At 37.5% G+C, this 24536-nt stretch overlaps 1 protein-coding gene across 6 annotated transcripts in view; it reads right to left on the bottom strand.

Annotated features, from left to right (window-relative positions):
* Positions 1–6685: 6685 nt before the first annotated feature.
* The window catches only part of LOC122563582 (coiled-coil domain-containing protein 171-like), a 268787-nt gene continuing 250936 nt past the window's right edge, over positions 6686–24536 (bottom strand). For 5 of the 6 annotated variants that reach the window (XM_043717497.1, XM_043717514.1, XM_043717527.1 and 2 more), the window contains one exon: positions 6686–9603. In XM_043717497.1, the coding sequence (XP_043573432.1) occupies positions 9355–9603 (249 nt within the window). In that variant the 3' untranslated portion in view covers positions 6686–9354. The remainder of the gene's footprint in view (positions 9604–24536) is intronic. The other variant, XM_043717507.1, reaches the window with a different exon arrangement.

The raw sequence follows: 24536 nt of genomic DNA, 5'->3' as shown, positions 1-24536 counted from the left end.
GAGTTCTAGCAAAACTGGAATCAATGAGTACCTGGGGACAAACATTGTAGGTTGGAGTCATACCTGGTTCATAGGATAGTTGTGTTGTTAGAGGTCAGTCATTTCAGTTCCAGGATCTCTCTGCAGGAGTTCCTCAGGGTAGTGCCCTGGGCCCAACCATCTTCAGCTGCTTCATTAATGACCTTCCCCTCATCATAAGGTCAGAAGTGGGAATGGTTCACCAATGATTGCATAATGTCAGCACTGTTCACGACTCCTCAAATACTGAAGCAGTCTATTTTCAAATCCAACAGATCTGGACGCTATCCAGACTTAGGTTGACAAGTGGCAAGCACCATACAAATGACTATTACAAATAAGACACAATCTAACCATCACCCCTTGACATTCAATGGTGTTACCATCACTGAATTTCCCACTATCAACATCCTTGGGGTTATCACTGACTAGAAAGTCAACTGGACTAATCGTATAAACAGTGGCTACAACAACAGGTCAGAGGCTAGGAATACTGCAGTGGGTAACTCATCTCCTGACTCCTCAAAACCTGTTCATCATCTACACATCAGGAGTATAATGGAATATACCCCACTTGCCTCAATAAGTATAGCTCCAAGAGCACTCAAGAAACTTAATACCAACCAGGACAAAGCAGTCTACTTGATTGGCACCACACCCACAAACATCCACTCCCTCCACCACTGACACTCAGTAGCAACATTATGGACTATCTACAAGATACACTGCAGAAATTCACCAAAGATCCTCAGATAGCACCTTTCAAACCCACAATCACTTCCATCTAGAAGTACAAGGAACTTGCAGTTCCCCACCAAGTCATTTACCATCCTCACTTGGAAATATATTGCCATTCCTTCACTGTTTCTAGGTTAAAATCCTGGAATTCCCTCCCTAATGGCATTATGGGTTAAACTACAGCATGTGGACTGAAATGGTTCAAGAAGGGCAACTAGAACTGGTCAATAAGTTCTGGCCAGCCAGAGATGCCCACATCCTATGACTGAATTTAAAAATGCATGTCAATAGTTAGATTGGGTGAAGCAATCCTCAAACAACCAAAAGGCTGAGAGTTAATTGAAATAATTCAGTTTCATAGATGTTTGTCAGGTAAATATAAAAAGGAATGTGGAGCAAATGTCGCTGAGGTACAGTCCAGTAACAAGCTAATTAAATGACTTTGTGAAGTCTGTACCTGGAAGACAAATATTTGTTATAGTGGAAGCCACATACGGATATATAGCCATCAGATAGAATATAATGAGATAATGAGATATAATGAGATAAAGGGGGTGAAGACTGATGGTAATACAGACCAGTGGGGCTGAATTCTGTTTCTGTGCTGTAAAATCTATGTAACTTTACATGAAAATGCTTTTATAAAATTGCTTTAGACCACAGCACAACTCTGATGGCCCTCTTTGCTTTGTTGGCAGGCTGTTGCCAATGATACTGAACAGCTTGATAAAATGGATGAAACATGACAGAGCAGGTCAGCAGTAACACAAAATAACATGTAATTCAATTTTGAAACGAGACTAATGTAAGATACCTGGATAATTTTCCACATGTCACCAGTACTGCTATGTGTTCTATCAAAGAACCATTCACATGTTGCGAACTGAGACTTCACTGATCCAAGACTAAATGGCACTTCATACTCTCTCTTTTAACCATTAAAAATATTTTTTCTTTGCCATTTACTTGATATGACATGTATAGATTGACTGTTTTCAAATAAAGATTCCTTTTCCATGCAGCCATTTCTGATTTCCAGTCTACTATGAAGATTTGAAAGTGTCTAATACATTTTGGCTTCTCTAAAAAATTCTCAGACAGTTCAAGGATTTCATTTTATTTTACATTTGATTTATGCAGTTTTTCAAAGCCACAATTCAGTTTTAATAATCTCTTCACAAGAGTCAAAAGATAATTTTCAGAAACCACATAAGAGTTATTTTTTATTCTAAACCAACACAAAATACTCTGTTCCAATTCAAAACACTAAAACAATTTAAAAGGTCTTCTTTATTAATGTGCACTCTCACAAATCAATATGGATGTACAATAAGATGTTGGTATCATAATCTAAGCTCTTAATAATTTAACTACAATCTGCTAAACCACCAACACATTTCATGAAACCAAGGCTTTTTTTTTCCCTCTGTCCCTAAATTACGTTCTCATGTCTGTGTTTCAATGAGACTTGAATGTACATTCTGAATGAAATACAAGACAGCAAAGTGCCAGGCCAGAGTGGGTAATTTGGTACATTGATAAAAATTGGAATGTATAGAAACTGCTGATGCAGAGATAAATGAGGGCTGATAATGCTGGCTTAGTGATTTATTGTGACCAAATTAGTGGCACCATCCCGTGCAACTATGCATGAAGCATGACCTTAATGCGATCTCAGTGACAGAGAAAAAGGAAGTAGGATAAAAATTTGTATTGATCTGCTGATGGGAGCAAGCTGCAAGTATGAAAGCAATGACTTCACTGATATCATACGAAGGAAGAAACACAGTAAGTGAATTGTCTGCATGTTTAAAAAACTTTGAGATCCATCTAAAGCTTTTTCCAATTCGTGAACATAGGAACTCTTTTAATGATGATATTCAAATGCTATTTCCCGCAAAGAATTTTGCACTTGGGGAAAGATAAAAATAATCTTCAAGACATTAGCATCAGGTGACTGACACAGATTATGCAGTTTGTATGCCGAGGTCAACTCCTAACAAATAAGTTACAGTAGTTTGCCTTTTACATGCAGTTAGTTTAAATGAATGACTTTCAAAATCTAACATGTTTGATCATAGATCTGTAATGCAAGATATTGTGCCCCCCAAGCCGGTTCCACCATACAAAAAACACAAGAAATTGCTCTCAAGTCAAAAGAGACCCTTTGCACTGTAGCCCCTGGTTCTAGATTTGCCTACAAGGGGAAACATTCTCTTAGCAATGACCATATCAAGTGTTCTCAAAATACTCTATGTTTTGAAGACAGAAACATATTCAAGATGCTGATATCTGTGCCCATTTTTTCTTCCCACAGTGAGTTCCAAGTCCACATACTCAATGGATGAGTTACAGGCAGATGGGAAGGAAAGAATTTTGGTATCCATTCAGTGAAATATTGGCATATTCTTAATGTGGAGACTATTGATCCAGTTCACACATAAGACAGACCATATAGGAGAAAAACACAGGACTGAATTTAATGCCTGCCTGCCTGATGCCTGGCCCTCACCAAGGTGAGTTTAGAGACAGATGGACATTTAACTCAGCTGGAGGGTGTTGGATAAAACTTCTTGTCTCTAGCCTGAAGAAAGTTTAGGGACACACTTCCTGCCCTGCCATGCTGAGTGGACAAGGTCTAATTCCATTGCCACTAATATTCAAGTACTTGTGGGAAGGTCCAAATATGAACTCTGGCATATTTACTTGTGAGCTACGGGGTACAGGGAGCAAGTCCCTTGTTCAATAAGCACTCAGCCTTTCTACCTGGGATCTGGTGGAATTACCCCCATGCCTTGCAGCTTACATTCACCTCCCCAATTCATGACCCACGTCTCACCCTGGTCTATGGCCCCTCGGGGATCCTGGAATACTACTAGGTGCATTGCAACACTGCCATTGCTCCCAGTGGCATTGCACAATGGACAGCTATTCAGATTGCTTGAAGCTCTAAAACTTTGCCTTGAATTACTTCTAAAACCATTCCCACCACAGAGGTTAAAGTGACAGGTTTACATACTGTTCTTTGAGCAAGGGCATAATATTTGTATTTCTCCAGTCCCCTGGTGCCATCCCTTATCTAAGGTTTAAAGATTAAACACAGTAAGTCTGCAATTTGCATTATTGCTTTCCTCAGATGCATCTTATTCATTTCAAAAGTGACTTAATAATTTTAATAACAGACTATATTTCTAGTATCTTGGCATTAAGACTGCATTTAACAGAGTGTGGCATCAAGGAACCCTAGCAAAACTGGAATCAATGGATATCAGGGGGCAAACTCTCTGCTGGTTAGAGTCATACCTGGCATATAGGAAGATGACTGTGGCTTTTGGAGGTCAGTCATATCAGCTCCAGGACATCACTCCAAGAGTCTCTCAGGATAGTATCCTAGGTTTGATCATCTTAACTGTTTCAATGACCTTCTCTCTGTCATAAGGTCCGAAGTGGGGATGTTCATCCATGATTGCATAATGTTCAGCACCACTCATGACTCCTCAAGTCTAAAGCAGTCCATGTTTCATATGTAACAAGATCTGGATAATATTCAGGCTTGGGCTGACAAGTGCTGCACAAATACCAGGCAATGACCATTTCCAATAAGAGATAATTTAATCATTACCCCTTGACATTCAATGATGTTGCCATCACAAATCCCCAGGTATCAACATTTTGGGGATTACCATTGACCAGAAACTCAACTGGACTCACCACATAAACACAGTGGTTACAAGAGCAGGAAGACTGCAGCAAATAACTCACCTCCTGACTCCTCAAAGCCTGTCCACTATGTGGAAGGAACAAGCCAGGAGTGTGATGGAATGAGCCCCACATTCCTGCATGGGTGCAGCCCCAACAACACTCAAAGAAGCTCGACACCATCCAGGACAAAGCAGCTGCTTGATTTGCACCATATCCATAAACATCCACTCGCTCCATCAGTAGCAGCAGTACACTCAGTAGCAGCAGCGTACTATCTACAAGATGCACTGCATGAATTCACCAGAGATACTCAGACAGCAATTTCCAAACTTGCAACCACTTTCATCTAGAAGGACAAGGGACATGGATACAGGGGAACACCACGACCCACAAGCTCCACTCCAAGCCACTCACCAGCCTGGCTTGGAAATATATCAGCATTTCTTCTGTCAATAGGTCAAAATCCTGGAATTCCTTCTCTAAGGCCATTGTGAGTTAACCAACAGCATGTGGACTGCAGCAATTCAAGAAGGAAACTCACCACCACCTTCTCAAGGGCAAGTAGGACTAGATAATAAATGCTGGCCATCAGTGACACCCACGAGCTATGAATGAATAATAGAAAATCTCCTTTTCATCAATTTTTAGCCCACCCTGCGGCTCATTTACCTCCTCGTCCACTATGACGTTTCCACATGTTCTTTCATGGTCAAGGTAATATTATGAAAGGTTCAAGCTCTGATTTGTCATCTTTTTAAAACCATTGTTTCCAGCAGAATGACTAACTGGACATTTCAGACAAATGGAAACTGAGATGTAAGTGTTATGTTTACATCGGCTTTCTGTCAGATTAACAGCACAATATCAGACTTTTGCTCCGCTGAAGGGCCTAATAGGTAAACAACTGGTAGGGCAAGCAATTCTGTGTAACACACAAAAATGAAACTTGGAGGATTAAAAGAGAAGACAAAGAGAGAGTAGTTAATCAAACATTTAACAATTATTAAGGTTACTAATTTAAATTCCAAACAAATATGCTCCAATAATGCACCAATAAAACCTTGACTCAAACACCTTAAATTAAATTGACATGGCAAAATGAAAACAACCTCTGACTCATTATGAAGAATATGTTGGGAAATTTACTATGTATGTGTGTAAATGTATATAAAAAACTACACACACACACACATCTGCCATCATACACTAAATGCCACTAAAGATGTGAAGCGAAGTTAAACAAATTCTGATGTTCTTACATTTCAAAGCATTAAATTAGCATGTGCTGATCAATGTCACATCAAAATCTGGATTTTGCTTCAAAATTAACAACCAACCTTATATTGGGTCATCCTTCCTGAACTTGCATACCAGAACAGAGAGGATTTCCAATTTTTGGTCAAAATCTGAATAGTTGACAATGAACTCAAATTTTCTATCTTTCCTAAGTCCCACATTGAAATATTAATGGATCTTATATAATGGTTATGTCGGCCTAATAAATATGCAAGGAAGGATACCTTGGCCAAATTGGTGAGCTGCTCTTGTACAGAACCTCTACCGACTGTGTCAAAATTCAACTGCGGAGGGAAAGATCCTGTGACTCACACAGCACCACCAGCCAAAGAGGGGGAGCAGTGTTTTAATTTACCTGCAGCTGAACACTTACACCTCAAGGGTTCCTCAAGATGGCAGTTGTGATCAGCTTGATCACATGTCCATTCAGCCTTGGAAACATTTGCTGATAGGATAAGATATCTTTAAATACTCTTCTTTATAGTGACCCCCACCATGTTAATTATCTTTATCTCTTTAAGTTTAAATTTCACACAATTCTATCCTCCTAAGTTCAGAATAATTATGTGAACAAGAACAGGCCGGCAAATTGAATGCTATTTGATCAATAGGTGCAGTTGAGGGCTTAAAGCAAGGCTAGTCAATTTAAAGTTGAAGACAGGAATTGCTCCCAAAGATTTTGTGCTGAGAATATGATTTGATTTTTTATAATCCAAAATGATGGGTTGAGTTAAAATGGTAAAACAGTATTACCAACTTGTTCATTGTTAGTCAATCTGCTACCCTGTTGTTAGGGACTGCTGATACACAAAAATATATAAAAATGACAAAGATTCGCAAATATCAGCACCAAATTTAGAATACCAGACATATGATAAAATAATTCACTGCTTCAATAAAACATATAACATGAATTTTCTATGGATAGCAACATGAATTTTTTAATAAATAAAATAAAACATTCAGCACATTTCAACCATCATTGATGATAGCAAACAAAGTATATAATTACATATTTACACAGATAAAGAAAATCAACTAAATCAATCACTGCATGAAAAAGGAAGATAAATGCAGATTCTAGAAATTAAATCAAAAACAACTTGTGAGGAAGTTTTTAGATTTTAATACAATAATTAGAAATCCAGTAAATAAACAGGTTTCAGTATGATTATCATGTACGAGTCAATGATTTATTTTGGGAAACAGGAAATGCTGCCTATACTATTTTATTGTCAAATTCTACTTGCTAGATCTGGATATTGAACCAAAATGTAAACTTAAAGTAATTCTGAGTTAGCCCATTTGTTAATTCATAAGCCTCAACAGTGGTCTCTGGCCAGCCAGAAACTATTGGGCAAGCGTAGATCTGCAGTTTCTGGGTCCTAAAAACTATTCGTCAAGTCCTACTCTTCAGAGGACACATTTGTGCTTTTCACAGTGAGGGTTAGAGGTAATGGTCACACACTTGTCCTTTATCTGTGCCTCCTTTCACCCCAGATTCGGCCAAACTGAGTCCCCAGTTTGGCTTTCTCCCTTGCTAGCTATAGATAATCAGGGAGGTGGCATGGCTCTAAGTGGCAGCTAACTGAGCTTTTTAGCAGACGAATTGCTGGCGAATTGAGAGGATCCCTAATGAACCTTTTTGCCCTTTAACTGATAAAGGGGACAAGGGAGTAATTATCCTTTCAAAGCCAACTTGTGCAATTATTTCCCCTTGTTGCCACCTCCAGGGGAGAAAATTGTACCTCATTTTAGTAGTTTTACTGCACAGCCACTTTTTTTCTTGATGATCAAACATGTTTCAAACTGCAGGCAAATAGTTTGCATAAAACATGCTTCATGATATTTCAATAATTTAATAAAGAATATTGTACTGTTTCAATGAGAAGACTTTTATAAAAGAATGACTGTTCCAAAAATCAAAAACTGATTTAATTTCATGGTGCTCTCAGTGACTGTGTAAAAGAGCACTGTGTGACTCAATTGTTCAGTTTTTAAAGAAATCTTACAAATTCTTCATAGAATTCCAGAGAAAGTAATGCTTGCACCTATGGGGTTAAAGACATTAACCAATAAAAGTAACCCATTAAACAAGGGACTATATACTGATTACCAAATGAATATCACTTCATAAATTGCAAGCACCTAAAGGCTTGTCAAAGATATTGCCAGAACCTGCCTTGTGGTTAGCACTCAGTTCCTTCCTGCCTGACCTATTATTTGATATTTGACCAGTTGGTTGCAAGACACTTGCTCTTTCGAGCTGAAATGTCACAGGGGCTTCATGTCAACTCCCTGACATCTTGGCCTGACATGAGCCTTTTACTTGTGTGTGTTACAAAGCAGAAAATGCAGGGCAAAAGCTACAGTTCCAAAATGATGCTTGTGTTGTTTTTTGGTGGTTGGGAAAGAGAACAGGGGTTGTGTGGAGTAGGGGTTAATCAACTATGAGATTCGAAAATTCTTGTTTCTATGTTTTTCTTCTTTATTTAATCATCCACCATTTAGATTTGCTCCCATTTCCATTTTGATGCTCCAATATATTCCCTTTAAGAAATGGATAGGTTAAATTAAGAGGTAAACTCTATCACTTCAATAAAAATGAATGGCAATCTGTACATGTTTGTTATGAAACAAGGTGAATCCAGTGACACGGTTTTACTCCACATCTGGTACTGAAGTGCCTAAATGCAAAATCAGAGTTCTGCAGTGCCAGTCAGCATCTGGAGCATGACTCGGGGTCAGTGTGATTATCTTAACTGCAATGGTTCCAGGATACTAAGCCAGTTTCTATGTGCCACAAAGGCCAAAGTAGCAATTACGTCAAAAAGTCTGTGAACATATTAAATGGATTAGTTACAACAGTGACACTCATTCAGGAACTGACCTTGCACAGTACATAAACATGTCATCCCCATTCCTCTCAGTACAGTTGTTTCACCTTTTCTTATCAGACAATAACCGATAAAGGGATGAGATTGAGGGTCTGTGGGGACTAGATCCAACAGTTAACTCCGTACGTTCAACTAGGCAATGCTATCATCATGTAGCTCAGTGAGAGGCAATCTGACCTTCTCACATTGACCAGGAGTGACATTATTGTGCTGAGAAAAACCAGTCACATCATCTCTGCTCTGCACAACCTGTTTAAAGTTTGCAACTAAATGCTTGTCTTCAGTTCAGTTGACAAGAGAGAAGAGGGGGCTCAGTGAACCATGGCAGGGCTGCCATGAAATGACAGGAATCATTGGTATACATTTCAAATAGCTTTAGTGATCCTATTAAAGTGCTGCATCCTACTTTGAAACAGACATGTATAAAAAAACTTTGATAGATAGAGACTGAAATGGCTTATTGATTTTAAGCCTATGCAAAATTACTTAAAATGTGTCACTTTTTTGCATTTAAAATATAGCTATTCAATAATAAAATGAAAATTAAACATAAATAAGAGATGATCTGTTTAACCACACATACACGCTCAAAAAAGGTTTTCAATCAATTACTCTAACATGAATGCAGGTTTGCTTATAATTGCCCTCATATCAAAAGAGCTGGTGTTTACTTAATTCAGACAACTGCAAAAAAAAATAGACTTTACAATTGTAATCTAAATGTACTATGGAAACAATCGTGTTCTGTTTTCAAGGATCCAGTGGATTGACTAACATGGAGACAGGATGAAGATTGGGAACGTGGTCTATTTTTCTGTGGGGTGTCCCTCAGAAAACTGTGTGAACTCTCCATTTCTGGCTGCAAGGGGCCAAATTCCTGGCTTCTCTTCTCTTGTGACAAGATTGTTTGTGAATGGCAAGCGTATAGTTGATCGAAATGGGTTCCGATGGACTGCATTAAGAGGAAAACGGGGCATGTGGGAAGGCAGGGGGAAGGAAATGTGGGGATGGAGAGAGAGATGGTGAAAGAGAAGGAAGAGGAAACACATAAAAGATTTAAACAATTTGTATAAATGGTGCAATTACAAATCTAGATGCTTGCTTTCTGCTATGCAAATCTATCCTTCCCATTGAAACTGGTATAAAAAGGTATATTAACAATTCTGTACAACGTTAGGTCATTTATAAAACAAAAAGAAAATGCAAGCACAGAAAGTGACTAGAATGCTTTATAAACTAAAAACCTGCTACAATAAACACTGATTTTCCAAAGCAAGAACTATATCTATTGGCTTTCAAAACTCTCTGAATCCATATCCTATATATAATTTACAATAGTGGGAAAGAGGTAAAACGAAAGTCTATCTGACTGATGTTCGCCATGACAATGTTATGATCAAGTCTCTGACGATAATATACATGGGGTGTGAATTCCTTATAAATCTCTCAATACACTAGTATAACTGCAGTATAAAATTAGATTTCTGCTGCACCTCCTGCAAAATTTCACTCCCACAGCAGGAAAAGCATCAAGCAAATGTACTCCAGCTTTAGATTCTCTATTTAATGTACAAATATTATTAAATGTGCCTTCTAAATAACATTTTTGAATAGATTCCCAATAAGGCTACCTAAACCAGATTTATTCTGGTTTTGGCCAATGAATAAAGAAGCAGCATCTGCAACAGTTGAAAGGGAAAAAAAGAGTTTTAACCTGCATTGAACCGTTTCCAAATAGATTTAGAGCTTCTGTATGTGATAAATGAAACTTCCCCAACAGAAGACATCAAGGTAAAATGCTGGGAGGCATTATTCAGAGTTAAAGGGGAATGGTTCTCCATCTGTTGGCAGGAATTTTTCCAAGGAATATAATTTCTACAAACTTTGCAGAGGAGCATTCAGTACACATTCCCTTTTCACAGAAATTTATGCTCAGATCACTCTATCCGGTCAGACTGCCGTCAGTGCAAATGAAAACATTTTAATACAAGATTAATAAATAAGAAGGATTTTAATTATGCTGTTTTCAGTAACATCTCCTTACATCTGTAAAATTACACCAAAACCTCTTTACAAAGTTTGTTTCTCCTTACCAAAAGAATTATATCCATTCCAATTGTGAGAGTTCAATACTTATTAGATTACGAAAATATTCCCTGGTACTTTTCCAAGTGGTACAATTTGGTCTCTACAGAAACAGTTACTTTGGGCTCTAGAAAAATAAGTTCCAAGACTTTTCTCCCACTGTGTAAAATGGAAGACGTTAAGCTGAACAAAGGAAGTACAAACATAAAAGTACAATTTCAGATCTCCACATATTACTACGGATATACTCATATACATTTTCAACCATTCTGGCATATAGTACTTCTCTATTATGACAAGATCAATGAGCTTCACATTATTATGTGTACTGAAAATTTTCCAGATATAATCTAGGTTTTTCTAAGTAAATACAAGTGCAAATAATTCAAAAAACAAGTCACTTTTAAATATATCTGGTTTTCTTTTCGATTTCTCAACTTGATTTAAATGTTTTTAAACAATTATGTTCCTTCTCCTTTATCACAGCACTAAAGTTCCATTTCCTTTATTGAACAAGTTTTGAATTGCATTTTACTGTCAGAACATTCTTTTCACATTGAACAACAAGAAAAGAGAAATTGGACCATTTACCATCAGTGAAAAGCATTCTCTGCATTAGTGAAAGGGGTTGATTACATGCACATCTTAGCTCAAGATAACTTGTCAAATTTATTTAGATCTGATTTGTCTCTGAGACAGATTTGTGCAGGTAACATTTTGTTTAAGAGTACATTATTACATGTAGAAATGAAATGCATTCTTCGCATTAGGCTACATAAGGTATCTTAAACAACTTGTATTACAAGTCAGGCTTATCTATTCACTTCGCCATGATGAATCCACATAGATATTTAAGTCCAAATCATTTGACGATTCAACTCAGCAGAATTCTTCATAATCATACATGTAATGTGATCCTTTCTGCCCCTCTGGGACTATGACATGGTAAGTGGAGAGGCCATAACGATTTGTACAGACAGTACTGTCTACATTTGCTGGCAATAATTATTCAGATCAGGCATCCTTCTTTCCACAAGCATTTCCATTGTCAGACACAACAATGTTTCTGAATGCCAGTTAACAATTCCCATCATGTCAAAGTGAGCAATAGATGATTTAGAATTCACTTTAAACTTTTTCAGCTACTAATTGCTAAACCAGATTCTTCACTAGGAACAAGGTTGAAAACAATGTTAAACTTCTTTTCATGGTTTACATTATGCCAGGATTTATGGTTTAGTCTCGATAGCTCTAACATTTTCAACACATTTTGTATTCCAAGTTAAAATGAAGTTGTGAGAGTCTCAACTTGCAAATTTTAAATAAAATTAAAAGTTAATCGGTGTAATTTACAGTGAAATGGTAAACATCCATATAAGAATTAAAATCTAAAATCTTGAAACCTTTTACTTCTTTTCTATAATTAATGACATATTTTTGAACATTTCTATTGTCTGCTCATTCTGCACTTGTTTCCTCATTTTCCAACTAGAATTCATGTAAAAATGTTTATCTCTGTGTAATTCTTTAATCAGGAATGGACAGCTGTAACCATGGCTTAAAAACTAATGATTGGAGGTTTTCCATCGCAGAATAATCAAATATCTCTTGATATGAATTACTAAATGAGTAAAACAGAGTTATATATTTTAAAATTTCATTCTGTATAGTAATCTGTAAATTGTAATATTGAAACTTCTTGAATGTAAGATTAGTCTTTTTACAGGAGTTCCGCTAATTTTACCATAAATTATGTTATCAGACTAACCACCACATCAAGTTGTGATGCAAACAGCAAGAAATGATGTTACCACTATTTAGACTAATTGGAGAATTATATCATTAAGCAATGTCCTCATGCCAACTGATTCTATACTACTCACAAACACATAAAAGCAAACAAGTTTTTGAAACAAACTAAAGTTTGAGTCAGCTTTGTAACAGGATCAACAGTAATTACATTTAACCGCAGTTACAAAATTTAGTCTATAAAAATGAAAAATAAATACATTGTGTTTCTCATGGTACTAATTTTCCTATCTCTGATCATAGATTTAACACCAAAAAGCTGATCATTTCAGAAATTCATAAGTCTTTTATAACGTTCTTTCTCATAAATATTTAATTGTTTTTAGCATTTCAGTGAGATTACTGTAAAAATACAAGATATAAAACTTTAATTAAAGCACAAATTTATTCAAAACTGATGTGATCTAATTCAAAATTGTTGAAAAAATGCTGTAATTCATTTTTTGTTGTAAAACCAAAATTCACTATGAATTTTAAAGGAATTATCATACTGTAAGATTTGTTTATTTGTTAAGAGAGCAAAATGAATGTTACTGGAAACAATATCTTGCACTTTGCAGCAAGGCATATTATGAAGCATCCTCAGGTCAGATAGGACAATAATACAAATGATCCTAAATTGAATCTAAATCATAGTCTTAAACAAAAATATTCATTAAACACACCATGCAAAATTTTCTATTCACAAATTACCAAGTGGAAACATTAAACTGGGAACACAATTAACTGTATATTTGAGCAAATGGTACAAGTTATTTAGGAATAGATACTGAAATTCCCAGCAGAGCCCTTAGTCGCCATTACAAGAGATTTTGGGTGAAATTGGTTCTTGACATTGGAGAGGAAATTGATGATAGCCATTTTACATTTCACCCAGATTTCTTTTCCATTGGCAGATAATGGACAGCTAATTTTCTATCGCCAATTGTAATCCTACTGTCAAAGATCAAATTCACCTATCTGGATGAAGTAAACTTGTTTGCAAGCAACTCTTGAACTGGTGGATGAGAGGAAAGTCCCTTTTATAGTGGTCTCAAAAACAGGATGACTACATTGTTGAACAAATAGTTTATTTCTCAATTGACAAAAAGAAATGTTAAAATTAGAAAATAAGTTAATACATATTCAATTAGATTAGACTGTACACTAATGTAGGTATATGTCAATGAGATCAAACCCAATAATGTGGCAAATTGAAATAAAAGTTTTTTGTTTAAAAACAGATTTAGGGAAGGGGAATCTTTGTACTGTAGCAAGCTGCAGCGCAGTTTAGATCATAACATTGCCTTGTAAAACAGAAATTCTCTTTACATTATTAGCCTTGGTGAAATACTGACTTAGTATGTTACTACTTGGGTCATTAAAATGTTATTAGATTTGTAAATCTTTTTAAAAGTCCTTTTCATGTAGATTTTTAATATTATGCTATTTTATAGCTTGTAGCTATCTGTAATTCACTGAACTTCAAAATTCAAACTTTTTTAAAGCTCGATGGCTTATCACTTTAAGTACTGTATAATGAGTTGAAATAAATTTCCTGTATTTTAAAATGTAAATTAAAAAAGAGGAATGCATTTTTAAACTTAATTTGTCAATTTGGTGGAATCAACTAATATCCTATTTGATATTATAAATCTCTGTCCACAAATTTGCATTTCATCCAGCGCAATCTTTTTATTTAATGGTGGATTTTGTAAAATTAGAATTATTAGTCAAATATTTAATTTAAAGGAATGGTTGAATATAACTAATATCTTGCATAGTGAATCATTGGGTCATTTCAAGAGGAGAAAATACTTCCCTATTTGGTCCTGTTTTAATATTAAATTGTGTGCATTTTCTTTCACTGAAAAGATTTAGTTACTGGTTTGGTGGTGTAAGAAAATAATTTACTCCTAGAAGTTTACATCACCAGAAACAGCTACTTCTAGTCAGTCTAAATAGTTGAGTAGGTAACACAAATGTTGTACATCACTTAAACCCAGAATGTATTAAGTACATTCAATTGTTTTGTCTGACTCAATTACCTTATGTAACAATGTAGTTTAGAATTTTTTTCCCATCAACCTGCCTATTAAAATTTTATAGTACATATTACCTTAGCAAAATGTAATTAATAATACCAATGGAGATAGTTGTTTAAACAAATTAGCAACTAATCAGGTCATTTCTCACTAAGTCTAAAATTGTACAAATAAATAACTTGGTATGTATTTTGCTGCATTTATATTGCATTGGAGGTACTAAAATATACAATACGAAGACAATGTCAAGAATTTATTAATAGATTACATCTTTTAAGAATCCATAGTTGATTTCCAAGTTTCAAAATGTAACAAGTGGAGAAATTATTTATTTTTCACACAAATCCCTTTTCATAATCTCCTGAATGTCATATGATCGCATTCCACTGATATAAGGAACACTGAAATGCTTTGTCCAATCATTTGAATGCCAGAACTTTGAAGAACAGAAATAAGAGTAACAATAGTTGACATATACAGCATGAAAGCTGAGGTGTCTGCATGCAATAATGCTAGAGTCTGACACTAACCCACATTTCAGCTCTCTAACAGTGCTGTAGTCCATATGAACTTTGTGACAGGCCTCTGTCTCCTCAGACACACTTGACTGGCTCTCACTGACATTCAACTGTCAGCTAGCAACCCTTTACCATGCCCCTAACATGCTCTACAGCTTCACCCAATTAACTCGCTTTCACATGACATTGCAGCAAAGAGCTTCATAATAGGTGGTCAAGGTGCAAGGCGCTCATCTGGCCTCTGACTGTTCACGAAAAGCAAGAAGTTTAACTACCTTACTTCTGTTTGCTTGTGGTGAATAGAAAAGTATGGGACCTATACAAATCGCTTTCTTTTCATTCTCTAAAAATCTTATCTAATACAAAATGACACTACAATGTAAATCTGTCAAATAATTCACTTTCTAATCAAACATAAGCAAACATTATAAATTTGGGGTAAAATAAAAACCTTAAGTGCTTTTAGATTATAATTTATGTCTTCAAAAAACTCAAGGGATTGATTACCTTAATACAGTTATTAAGCAGATTGTTAATTCATAAGCAGTTAAACCAATTTATAATTAGGACTCAGATTAAAAATTCACCTTTAGCCCTGCAAAATACCACTGACTGAATCCAGTGGGATATAGAAGGTCATGGCAAAAGCTTAACTGCACTGATAGTGCTAAACATCATTAAAGCATCTGAAAGACAATTGTAAAATTAAGACAAAGTCTGGTCAAACACTCACCAGTTATTTGATCTGGCACTTTGAAGCAAAATTGTTGATTAGAAATTTAGAACTGGACAATCTTGAAAACAAATGTACGCGTTTACAATTTTGGGAAGTACCACAGCTTGTAGCATTTCCTTGCTTTTTCTTAAAATGTTCTTCCATTTTGTCCCAAAGATATTGGGAGATACGGTAGTACGGTCCGTGAACACTTGCAATCTCAGCAAAGTACCCATTGTTCTTGGTGACTCTTGACAGCACATATCAAGTGACTAATTGACTGTAACAAGTATTGTACTGAAATCTAATCACATTAGCTTAGGTCACTTTACATACAGAGTCATAGATCATGGAAACAGATCCTTCAATCCAACCAGTCCACACCAACCATGTTGCCAAACTAAACTAGCCCCACATGCCCACAACACTTGGCCCATATACCTTCAAACCTTTCCTATTCATGGACTTCTCCAAATGTTTTTAAATGTTGTAACTGTATATACATCCACTACTTCCTCTGGCAGTTCATTCCACACACGACCCACTCTCTGTGTAAAAAGGTTACCCCTTATTTCCTTTCTAAATCTTTCTCCTCTCATCTTAAAATTATACCGCTTAATTTTAAACTCCCCCACCCAAAGGAAAAGACCATTGTTATTCATCTTACCTATGCCCCTCATGATTTTAAAATCCTCAATATGGTCACCTCTCAATCTCTTACGCTCCAGTAAAAAAAATCCTAGACTTTCCAATCTATTTTTGTATCTCAAAACCTCCATTCCAGGCAACATCCTGGTAAATCGTTTCTGAACCCTCTCCAGGTTAATAATATCCTTCATTAACAAGATGACCACAACTGCACAAAATACTCCAGAAGAGGACTCACCAATGTCCTATACAACCTCAACATGATGTCCCAACTCCAATAACTCAAAGGTTTGAGCCATGAAGACCAGCATGCTACACACCTTTTAAATCATCCTGTCTAGCTGTGACGCAAACGTCAAAGAATTATGCACCCGAACCGCTATATCTCTCTGTTCCATGACGCTACCCAGGGCCCTAACATTAATTGCGTAAGTCTTGCCCTTGATTGTATTACCAAAATACAATACTCACCTTTATCCAAGTTAAACTCCAACTATCACTCCTCAGCTCATTGACAAGCAATCAGTATATCTTTCTAATCTTAGATAACCTTCTTCACTGTCCACTATACCACCAACTTTGGTGACATCTGCAAACTTACGAACCATACCTCTGATAATCATCCAAATCATTTATAGAAATGTAAAAAAAAGTGGACCAAGTACCGGTCCCTGTGGAACAAAGCTGATCCAATCCAAAAAGCAACACTCTACCATGATCTTCTGTCTCCTACCATAAAGCCAATTTTATATCTAATTGGCAAGCTCACCCTGAATCCCAAGTGATCTAACTTTACTAATTAGATGACATGTCGAACCTTGCCAAAGACTTTAACAAAAGTCCAAGTAAACAATGTCTACCACTCTTTCCAGCAGTGATTAGAGTCATAGAGATGTGTAGCATGGAAAGAGACCATTCGATCCAACTTGTCCATACCAACAAGATATTCTAACTTAATCTAGTGCCATTCGCCAGCACTTGGCTCAGATCCCTCTAAAACCTTCCTATTCATATACCCATCCAGATACCTTTTAAATGCTGTAATTGAACCAGCCTACACCACTTCCTCTGGCAGCTCATTTCATACACGCACCACCCTCTGCGTGAAAAAGTTGCCCCTTAAGTCCCTTTTATATCTTTCCCCTCTCACCCTAAACCTATGCCCTCTAGTTCTGGACTCCCCCACCCCATGGAAAAGACCTTGTCTAGTTATCCTATCCATACCCCTCATGATTTTATAAATGTCTATAAGATCACTCCTCAGCCTCTAACGCTCCAGGGAAAATAGCCCCAGCCTGTTCAGCTTCTCCCTATAACTCAAATCCTCCAACCCTGACAACACCCTTGTAAATCTTTTCTGAACCCTTTCAAGTTTCACAACATCCTTCCAAATAGGAAGGAGACCAGAATTGCATGCAATATTCCAAAAGTGGCCTAATCAATGTCCTGTACAGCCGCAACATGACCTCCCAACTCTTATACTCAATGCTCTGACCAATAAAGGAAAGCATACTAAACGCCTTCTTCACTATCCTATCTACCTGTGTCTGCACTTTCAAGGAACTATGAAGCTGCACTCCAAGGTGTCTTTGTTCAGCAACACTCCCTTGGACCTTACCATTAAGTTTATAAGCCCTGCTTTGATTTGCTTTTCCAAAATGCAGCACCTCACATTTATCTAAATTAAACTCCATCAGCCACTCCTCAGCCCATTGGCCCATCTGATCAAGATCCCATTGTACACTGACGTAACCTTCTTCGCTGTCCACCATACCTCCAATTTTGGTTTCAACTGCAAACCTACTAACTATACCTCCTATGTTCGCAGATATAAAAGGGACTTAAGGGGCAACTTTTTCACGCAGAGGGTGGTGCGTGTATGGAATGTGCTACCAGAGGAAGTGGTGGAGGCTGGTTCAGTTACAGCATTTAAAAGGCATCTGGATGGGTATATGAATAGGAAGGTTTTAGAGGGATATGAGCCAATTGCTGGCAAATGGGACTAGATTAAGTTAGGATATCTTGTCATTTATATAAATGACAAAAAGTAAAGGACCCAGCACCGATCCATATGGCACTCCACAGGTCACAGGCCTCCAGTCTGAAGAGCAACCCTCCACACCACACTCTGTCTTCAACCTTCGAGCCAGTTCTGTATCGAAATGGCTAATTCTCCCTGTAATCCATGAGATATAACCTTGCTAACCAGTCTCCCATGAGGAATCTTGGCAAATGCCTTACTGAAGTCCATCTGGATCACATCCACCACTCTGCCCTCATCAATCCTCTTTGTTACTTCTTCAAAAAACTCAGTCAAGTTCGTGAGACTGGGGCAGTAGTCAGGAACAGAAACTGTCCTTAGTCCAGGCTAGGCAATACATAGGTTAATTGCACTGACCTATCAAGAGGTAGTTCAGGTTAACCAATCCACTTCTTGACCAGTGTCCAACTTTGCAAGTTCCATTTGTAGCACTCTATATCATACACTTTATTTATATGGAACCATTAGGGAATTTTCATTTTTTTAAGGCACTTTTTAAACAATATGTTAGAATATACTTGATCACTAAGTAACTAATTTGAAACTCTTTAATATTTTTGGAATAGTCAAACTATCACTAATGGACTTAAATACAGTTTGGAAGAGCCAAGCTGTGAAATTAAAGCCTTGCAAAAGTCTTCATCTTAAATGGAGAGATAATTCTCTAGGTATAACACTTTTAACGTAATTTATATTTTTAGTGAACTTTCATTTGATTAGGGGAGGGATTTTAATGGTAGCAAAGGAATCATTTTTCCATTCTGCGCACAATTGTCAGTATTAAGCATTCCCATGCCTGATACATTGCAGGTTAGATGGAGCTTAAACCTGTTCCTGGCAACGTGGCTTAAACTCAAATTCAACTCAGAGGTTCCCATTTTTAAATGGTGGTGCTGTATCAAGGTTAGCTCATAGGAACTAAAATGCTCTGGATTTACGAAGTTTAAATCAACATTGTTTTCACAGCTGTAATTAAGTCACCTAATCAGAAGCACATTTGACAGCACACATTTTGGAAACCAGACGCTACAATTGCTTGTTGTCCAGACAGCTGATAGTTGCACAAGTGGAATAGTCCAGGTAAATGTAAATGAGGAGGTTAGGAAAACAGTTGAAATTAAACAGTTCTCCTTTTCCATAGATTAACATTCTAGTGATAGGAACCAGCATTCTCATTTCCTGCTCTTTTGCTGAGTCACCATTTCCCCATTGACAGTTTTATACAGGGAGGTGGGGATGGGCCAAAGTCAATAGATGAGCTGGCTATATGTGTGTTCCAGTTGTAAATTGTGCAAGTGACGAATGAAAAAAACTACCACAGGATGTAGACGATGCCCAGAAATGTTATTTAAAATAAAGCTTCTCTTTTCCTTCTTTTGGTAAATACATCATGTTTAAAATAACAAACTACTACTGAACTCTTTGCAACTAGAAACAATCCTTACTTTCTTAAAGCTTAAACTGCTTACCACTTGGAACAACAATTTCCCATTTCATCCTACGAAAGTATGAAAACAGACAGCACCAATATCCCAACTGCAGCAAATTTTCAGTTGGAAGTATATGTGTTTCCACTCTACATTTATGTAATACCAAAGCACTAGTACTGTATGCACAAGGCTACATTATCCTCCCCTCTCTTTAATTAATATGCAGTTTATCAGATCAAGGCATTGTGCTCAAAAAGATGAGATGGCTGTTTTGTTTGGGGGAAAAGAGGTTTTGTGACCTGCCTTGAACAGTGTCACTACTGCAGGTTTGGCAGGCAGCCCACCTCTTCCTCTAGTTTTCATAGGAATGCTCAGCTTGATTTAATCAAGAATGGGCAAGAGACCAAGCAACGAACACTGGGGCAGGTTCAACCCTGCAAACACCACTGCACCAAGAACACAAGAAAGAAAAGGAAAAAAAACACACCACAGTGGAACAGAACCATATTGTCACAATTTGAATACCTTTAAGATGGACTGGAGAAAAATACAAATAATAAAAATGTGTCCATTACTGAAGAGAATATTTCCTTCTCTGGTTAGACCCCTACTGAGTTATTCAAGCTTTAAAACCTGCATTTAATTCTTGTTGACAAGCTCCTGGGGCAAAGTATTTGCATTTTGTCTACCTACATTCTGAGCCATTGTGTTTGTTCAGAACGTTGTTTCTACATTAACCATTTTTGCAAGTTATTTACAATTGGGCACAAGAACATGTGCATCTCTAGGGCATTTGCCCTTCTAGATTATAGTCAACATAATGTATTTAGTCAAAAAACAAACTTAACAATATCGTCCACTCGTATTAGACATGGGGAGCCAACATTGGGTTTCCATAAATTAATACATTTAATTATAAATCCAGAGACACCCTTCAAATTTCTCCAACTTAGCATTTCACAGTTGTGACTATCCTTCCATGGATTACAAATGCGAAATATGATCACCTGATAAAAAAAGTTATCTACTCTTAATTTACAATCACAAGTAGCAGCGTATTAAGATGAACTGAAATGTCATATTATGCTAGCCCTGATGTCGGGCCAACATAAAATATCTTTGAAACTGCATGTCTTAATGTCATTACCTGCCAATGCTAGAAAAGATTTTGTCCTTATTGCACAATGGAAACTGTATTCTGTGACCATCTATGGGATTGCTGCAACTGACTGTAATTGGCAGATTGTTAATTTATTAAGTAGTTCAGCTGCAGCAACAAAAATATTAGACATAGGAGCAGAAGTAGGCCATTCAGCCGATCAGGTCTGCTCCACCATTCAATTAGATCATGCCTGATATCACTCAATGCCATTCTCTTGCCTTAACTCTATAGCCTGTGATTATTTTGCTGATTAAAAATGTCTATCTCAGTCTTAAATATACTTAATGATTCTACCTCTACAGCTCTCTGTGGTAAAGAATGCCACAGATTCACTTCCCTCAGAAAAAAAAATCCTCCTTATCTCTTAAAGGTGCAACTCCTTATTTTATGATTATGACCTCCTAGACTGTCTCAGAAGGAGAAACACCTTTCCATATCTATCTTGTCAAGTCCCTATGAATCTTGCATACTTCATTAAGGTTGATCTCATTTTGCTAAATTCCAGCAAATACAGGCCTAACATATTAAACCTCTGCTTGTAAGATATTCCCTCCATATCTGGGATCAGTTTCGTGAACCTTCTCTGGACTGACTCCAATGCCAGCATACCCCTTAGGGGTCCAAAACTATTCACAGTAGATCAGCTGTGGTCTGACTAGTGCATTGTACACTTTTAGCAAAACTTCCCTACTTTATATTCCATTGTCTTCAAAATAAAGGCCAAAATTCCATTTGCCTTCCCATTGAACTTGGATGCTAACTTTTTGTGATTCATGCACAAGGACTCCCAAATCCCCCTGTGCTGTAGCTTTTTGCAGTGTTTCTCTATTTAAATAACATTCAGCTCCTCTATTCCTGCAGCCAAAGTGCATTACCTCACATTTACCCACATTACATTCCATCTGCCAAGCTTTTGCCTATCCTCCTGCAGACTCCTTCTGCCATCCCCAACACTTGCCATTGCACAATTTGCATCATCTGCAAACTTGGCAACAGCACATTCACTTTCCTAATCTAAATAATTAATACATACTGTAAATAATTGTAATGCATTTTTATGAGAATTTAAAGTGATACAGCTGAAGCTTTGGGGGTGGGGAGAGGTGGAGGTGGAGGAGAGTGAAGGGACATAGGGGCCACAGAACATTCAACACAAAGGGAGATAATAAGAATGGGAGGCAAGTTATGAATCACAGTCAGAGCCTGCAGGTCACTTGCACAAACACAAAGTTGGAGCCTTGCCACAATGATTCAAAAATCAACTGTGCAATGTGGTCTCAATGTAGAAAACGGTGCCTCCAAAATGGAAGGAGTAAGTTACTCCTTTTAATCCCCACGGGGATGGAGTGTGAGGCCCTCTACCAGGCTAGTCATCATGACTGTAGTGATTAAACAATGATATTCATCTGCTTTCAATTCATAGTTAAACTGAAAGTCAACATTCGTCAGAGCATCCAATTCTGAAATGCACTTATGAGGTAATCATTTGAAGTGCATTATACACACTGATTATTATCTTGTGATCTTTGAGACTGACAACACACAATGGAAAAAGGCACTCTCTATCGCAACATTATCTTCTCAAGACACACAGTCCAAATGGGCGGCACAGTGGCTCAGTGGTTAGCACTGCTGCTTTATGGCGCTAGGGACCTGGGTTCGAGTCCTGCCTTGGGTGACTGTCTGTAGTGAGTTTGCATATTCTTCCTGTCTGCGTGGGTTTCCTCCGGGTGCTCCAGTTTCCTTCCACAATCTAAAGATGTGCAGGCCAGGTGTAAATATAGGATAGGGGAATGGGTCCGGGTGGGTTACTCTTCGGAGGGTCGGTGTGGGCTGAAGGGCCTGTTTCCCTATTATAGGGAGTCTAATCTAATTATAATCAAATGAAAGCAAGCCAACACCATTACAACTTCCATATTTCCAAGTACAAAAGGAAAGCTGTTACGACATCACTACTGAGGCAGATAGGGAAGGGTGGGAGTTGCTGGTGAAATGGTGTCCTCCTAGAAGCTGCCTCATGCCAGGGAAATATGGACATTTTGTTGAGTAGCCCTACATGAGGCAATAATATTTCACTCTAAACTCTATCAGAGTGCTTCATTTGCTTTTTTGAAATGACTACACACTGCCCTCCCTGAGGATAACATTCAGATTCATTGCCAAATATGTCAGGATTCAGGCATGCCAATAATAACACATGTGTAAACTCTCATGTGTATTCTCACTAGTCTGCTTCAGTTTATTAAAAAAAAGACTAAGGTAAATCTAGCTGTTCTTCTGGCACTGCTGCTAATCTGAAGAAAAAGACCAAGAAGAGAGCAGACAGAACAACTTCTCCTGGCCCAACATAAACAACAATTGCCCATAGTTGCTGCACAGCATCCAGAAGTAGCAGTTCAAGACTCACCACAAAGGTGAAGAGTTCTGATGTGTAACAGTACCCTCAGACATCAGAGCTGCTATCTGCACGTGACTGAGGCACAGTGCAAAGAAATCTAAGGGTGGCGGGAGCTATCTTCCCACGCCTATGCTAGCTGCTGGTGAGGCCATGTGCCTACAAGGGCTCTGTGGTGATCCCATCCTGGTAGCCCTCAGGGTTACAAGAGACCTTAACATTTTTTGCGATTGAGTCATCAGACAGCAATGTTTGTTGCATTTCACAGTTTTTTTGTCATATGTGCATCCTGCACATTATTAATGTAATATTTGTCACATTCTGCCCATTAATCTCATTTCCCCATGATGCAGCCAGTCAAACATTAGTGGCATTAGGCTTTTCATCATTGTTGGCTTTCCACAGGTGCAGGGTGCAATTGATTGTACATAGCTTTGAGAGCACCCCATCACCATCCAACAGTGTTCATGAACAGAAAAGGATTCCACTCCCGCACAGCAAAGGTAAAACACTGAACAGCCTTTGACCAGAGTCACTGTCAAACAGACCAGAGGCCTCCTGCACGGGACGTTCCAATGTCTGAACTGGTCAGGCAATTCCATGTAGTTTTGCCTAGACAAGGCATCCCAGATTGCAGTGATGTGCTGCTAGAAAAGACAGGTAAGGGGTGGATATGCCGGATGAGGTAATGGTGTAAGATTGAGAGAACTACCTGAGGAGGAAGATAATGGTGAGAAGACAGAAAAAAAGTCTGCAATCAACAGAACAGAACAAGAGACCTGTGCCCAATTAAATAAGGTCACAAAATGGTATTTCAAAGTGGATGGAGCAAAAACAAATTGCTTTTCTTAAGTATTATTTTTTTTGTACTGTATGATAAACTTTAAAAAAATCTGTAAAACTTGTGAAGAATATTTGTACCTGAAAGTGATCTGAAAGTGGCCATGCTGAGCCAGGTTTAGCATCAGTTTTCCAGTCAGCGGATAAGCCTCCCATTGTGACCATAAATTCTACTTAACGAGTCCAGAAACCTGAATGATTCCAATGCAGAACTAAGG

Source organism: Chiloscyllium plagiosum, chromosome 2, assembly GCF_004010195.1.
Source record: "Chiloscyllium plagiosum isolate BGI_BamShark_2017 chromosome 2, ASM401019v2, whole genome shotgun sequence".
NCBI lineage: Eukaryota > Metazoa > Chordata > Chondrichthyes > Orectolobiformes > Hemiscylliidae > Chiloscyllium > Chiloscyllium plagiosum.
This window is presented reverse-complemented; position numbering and strand designations above follow the sequence as displayed.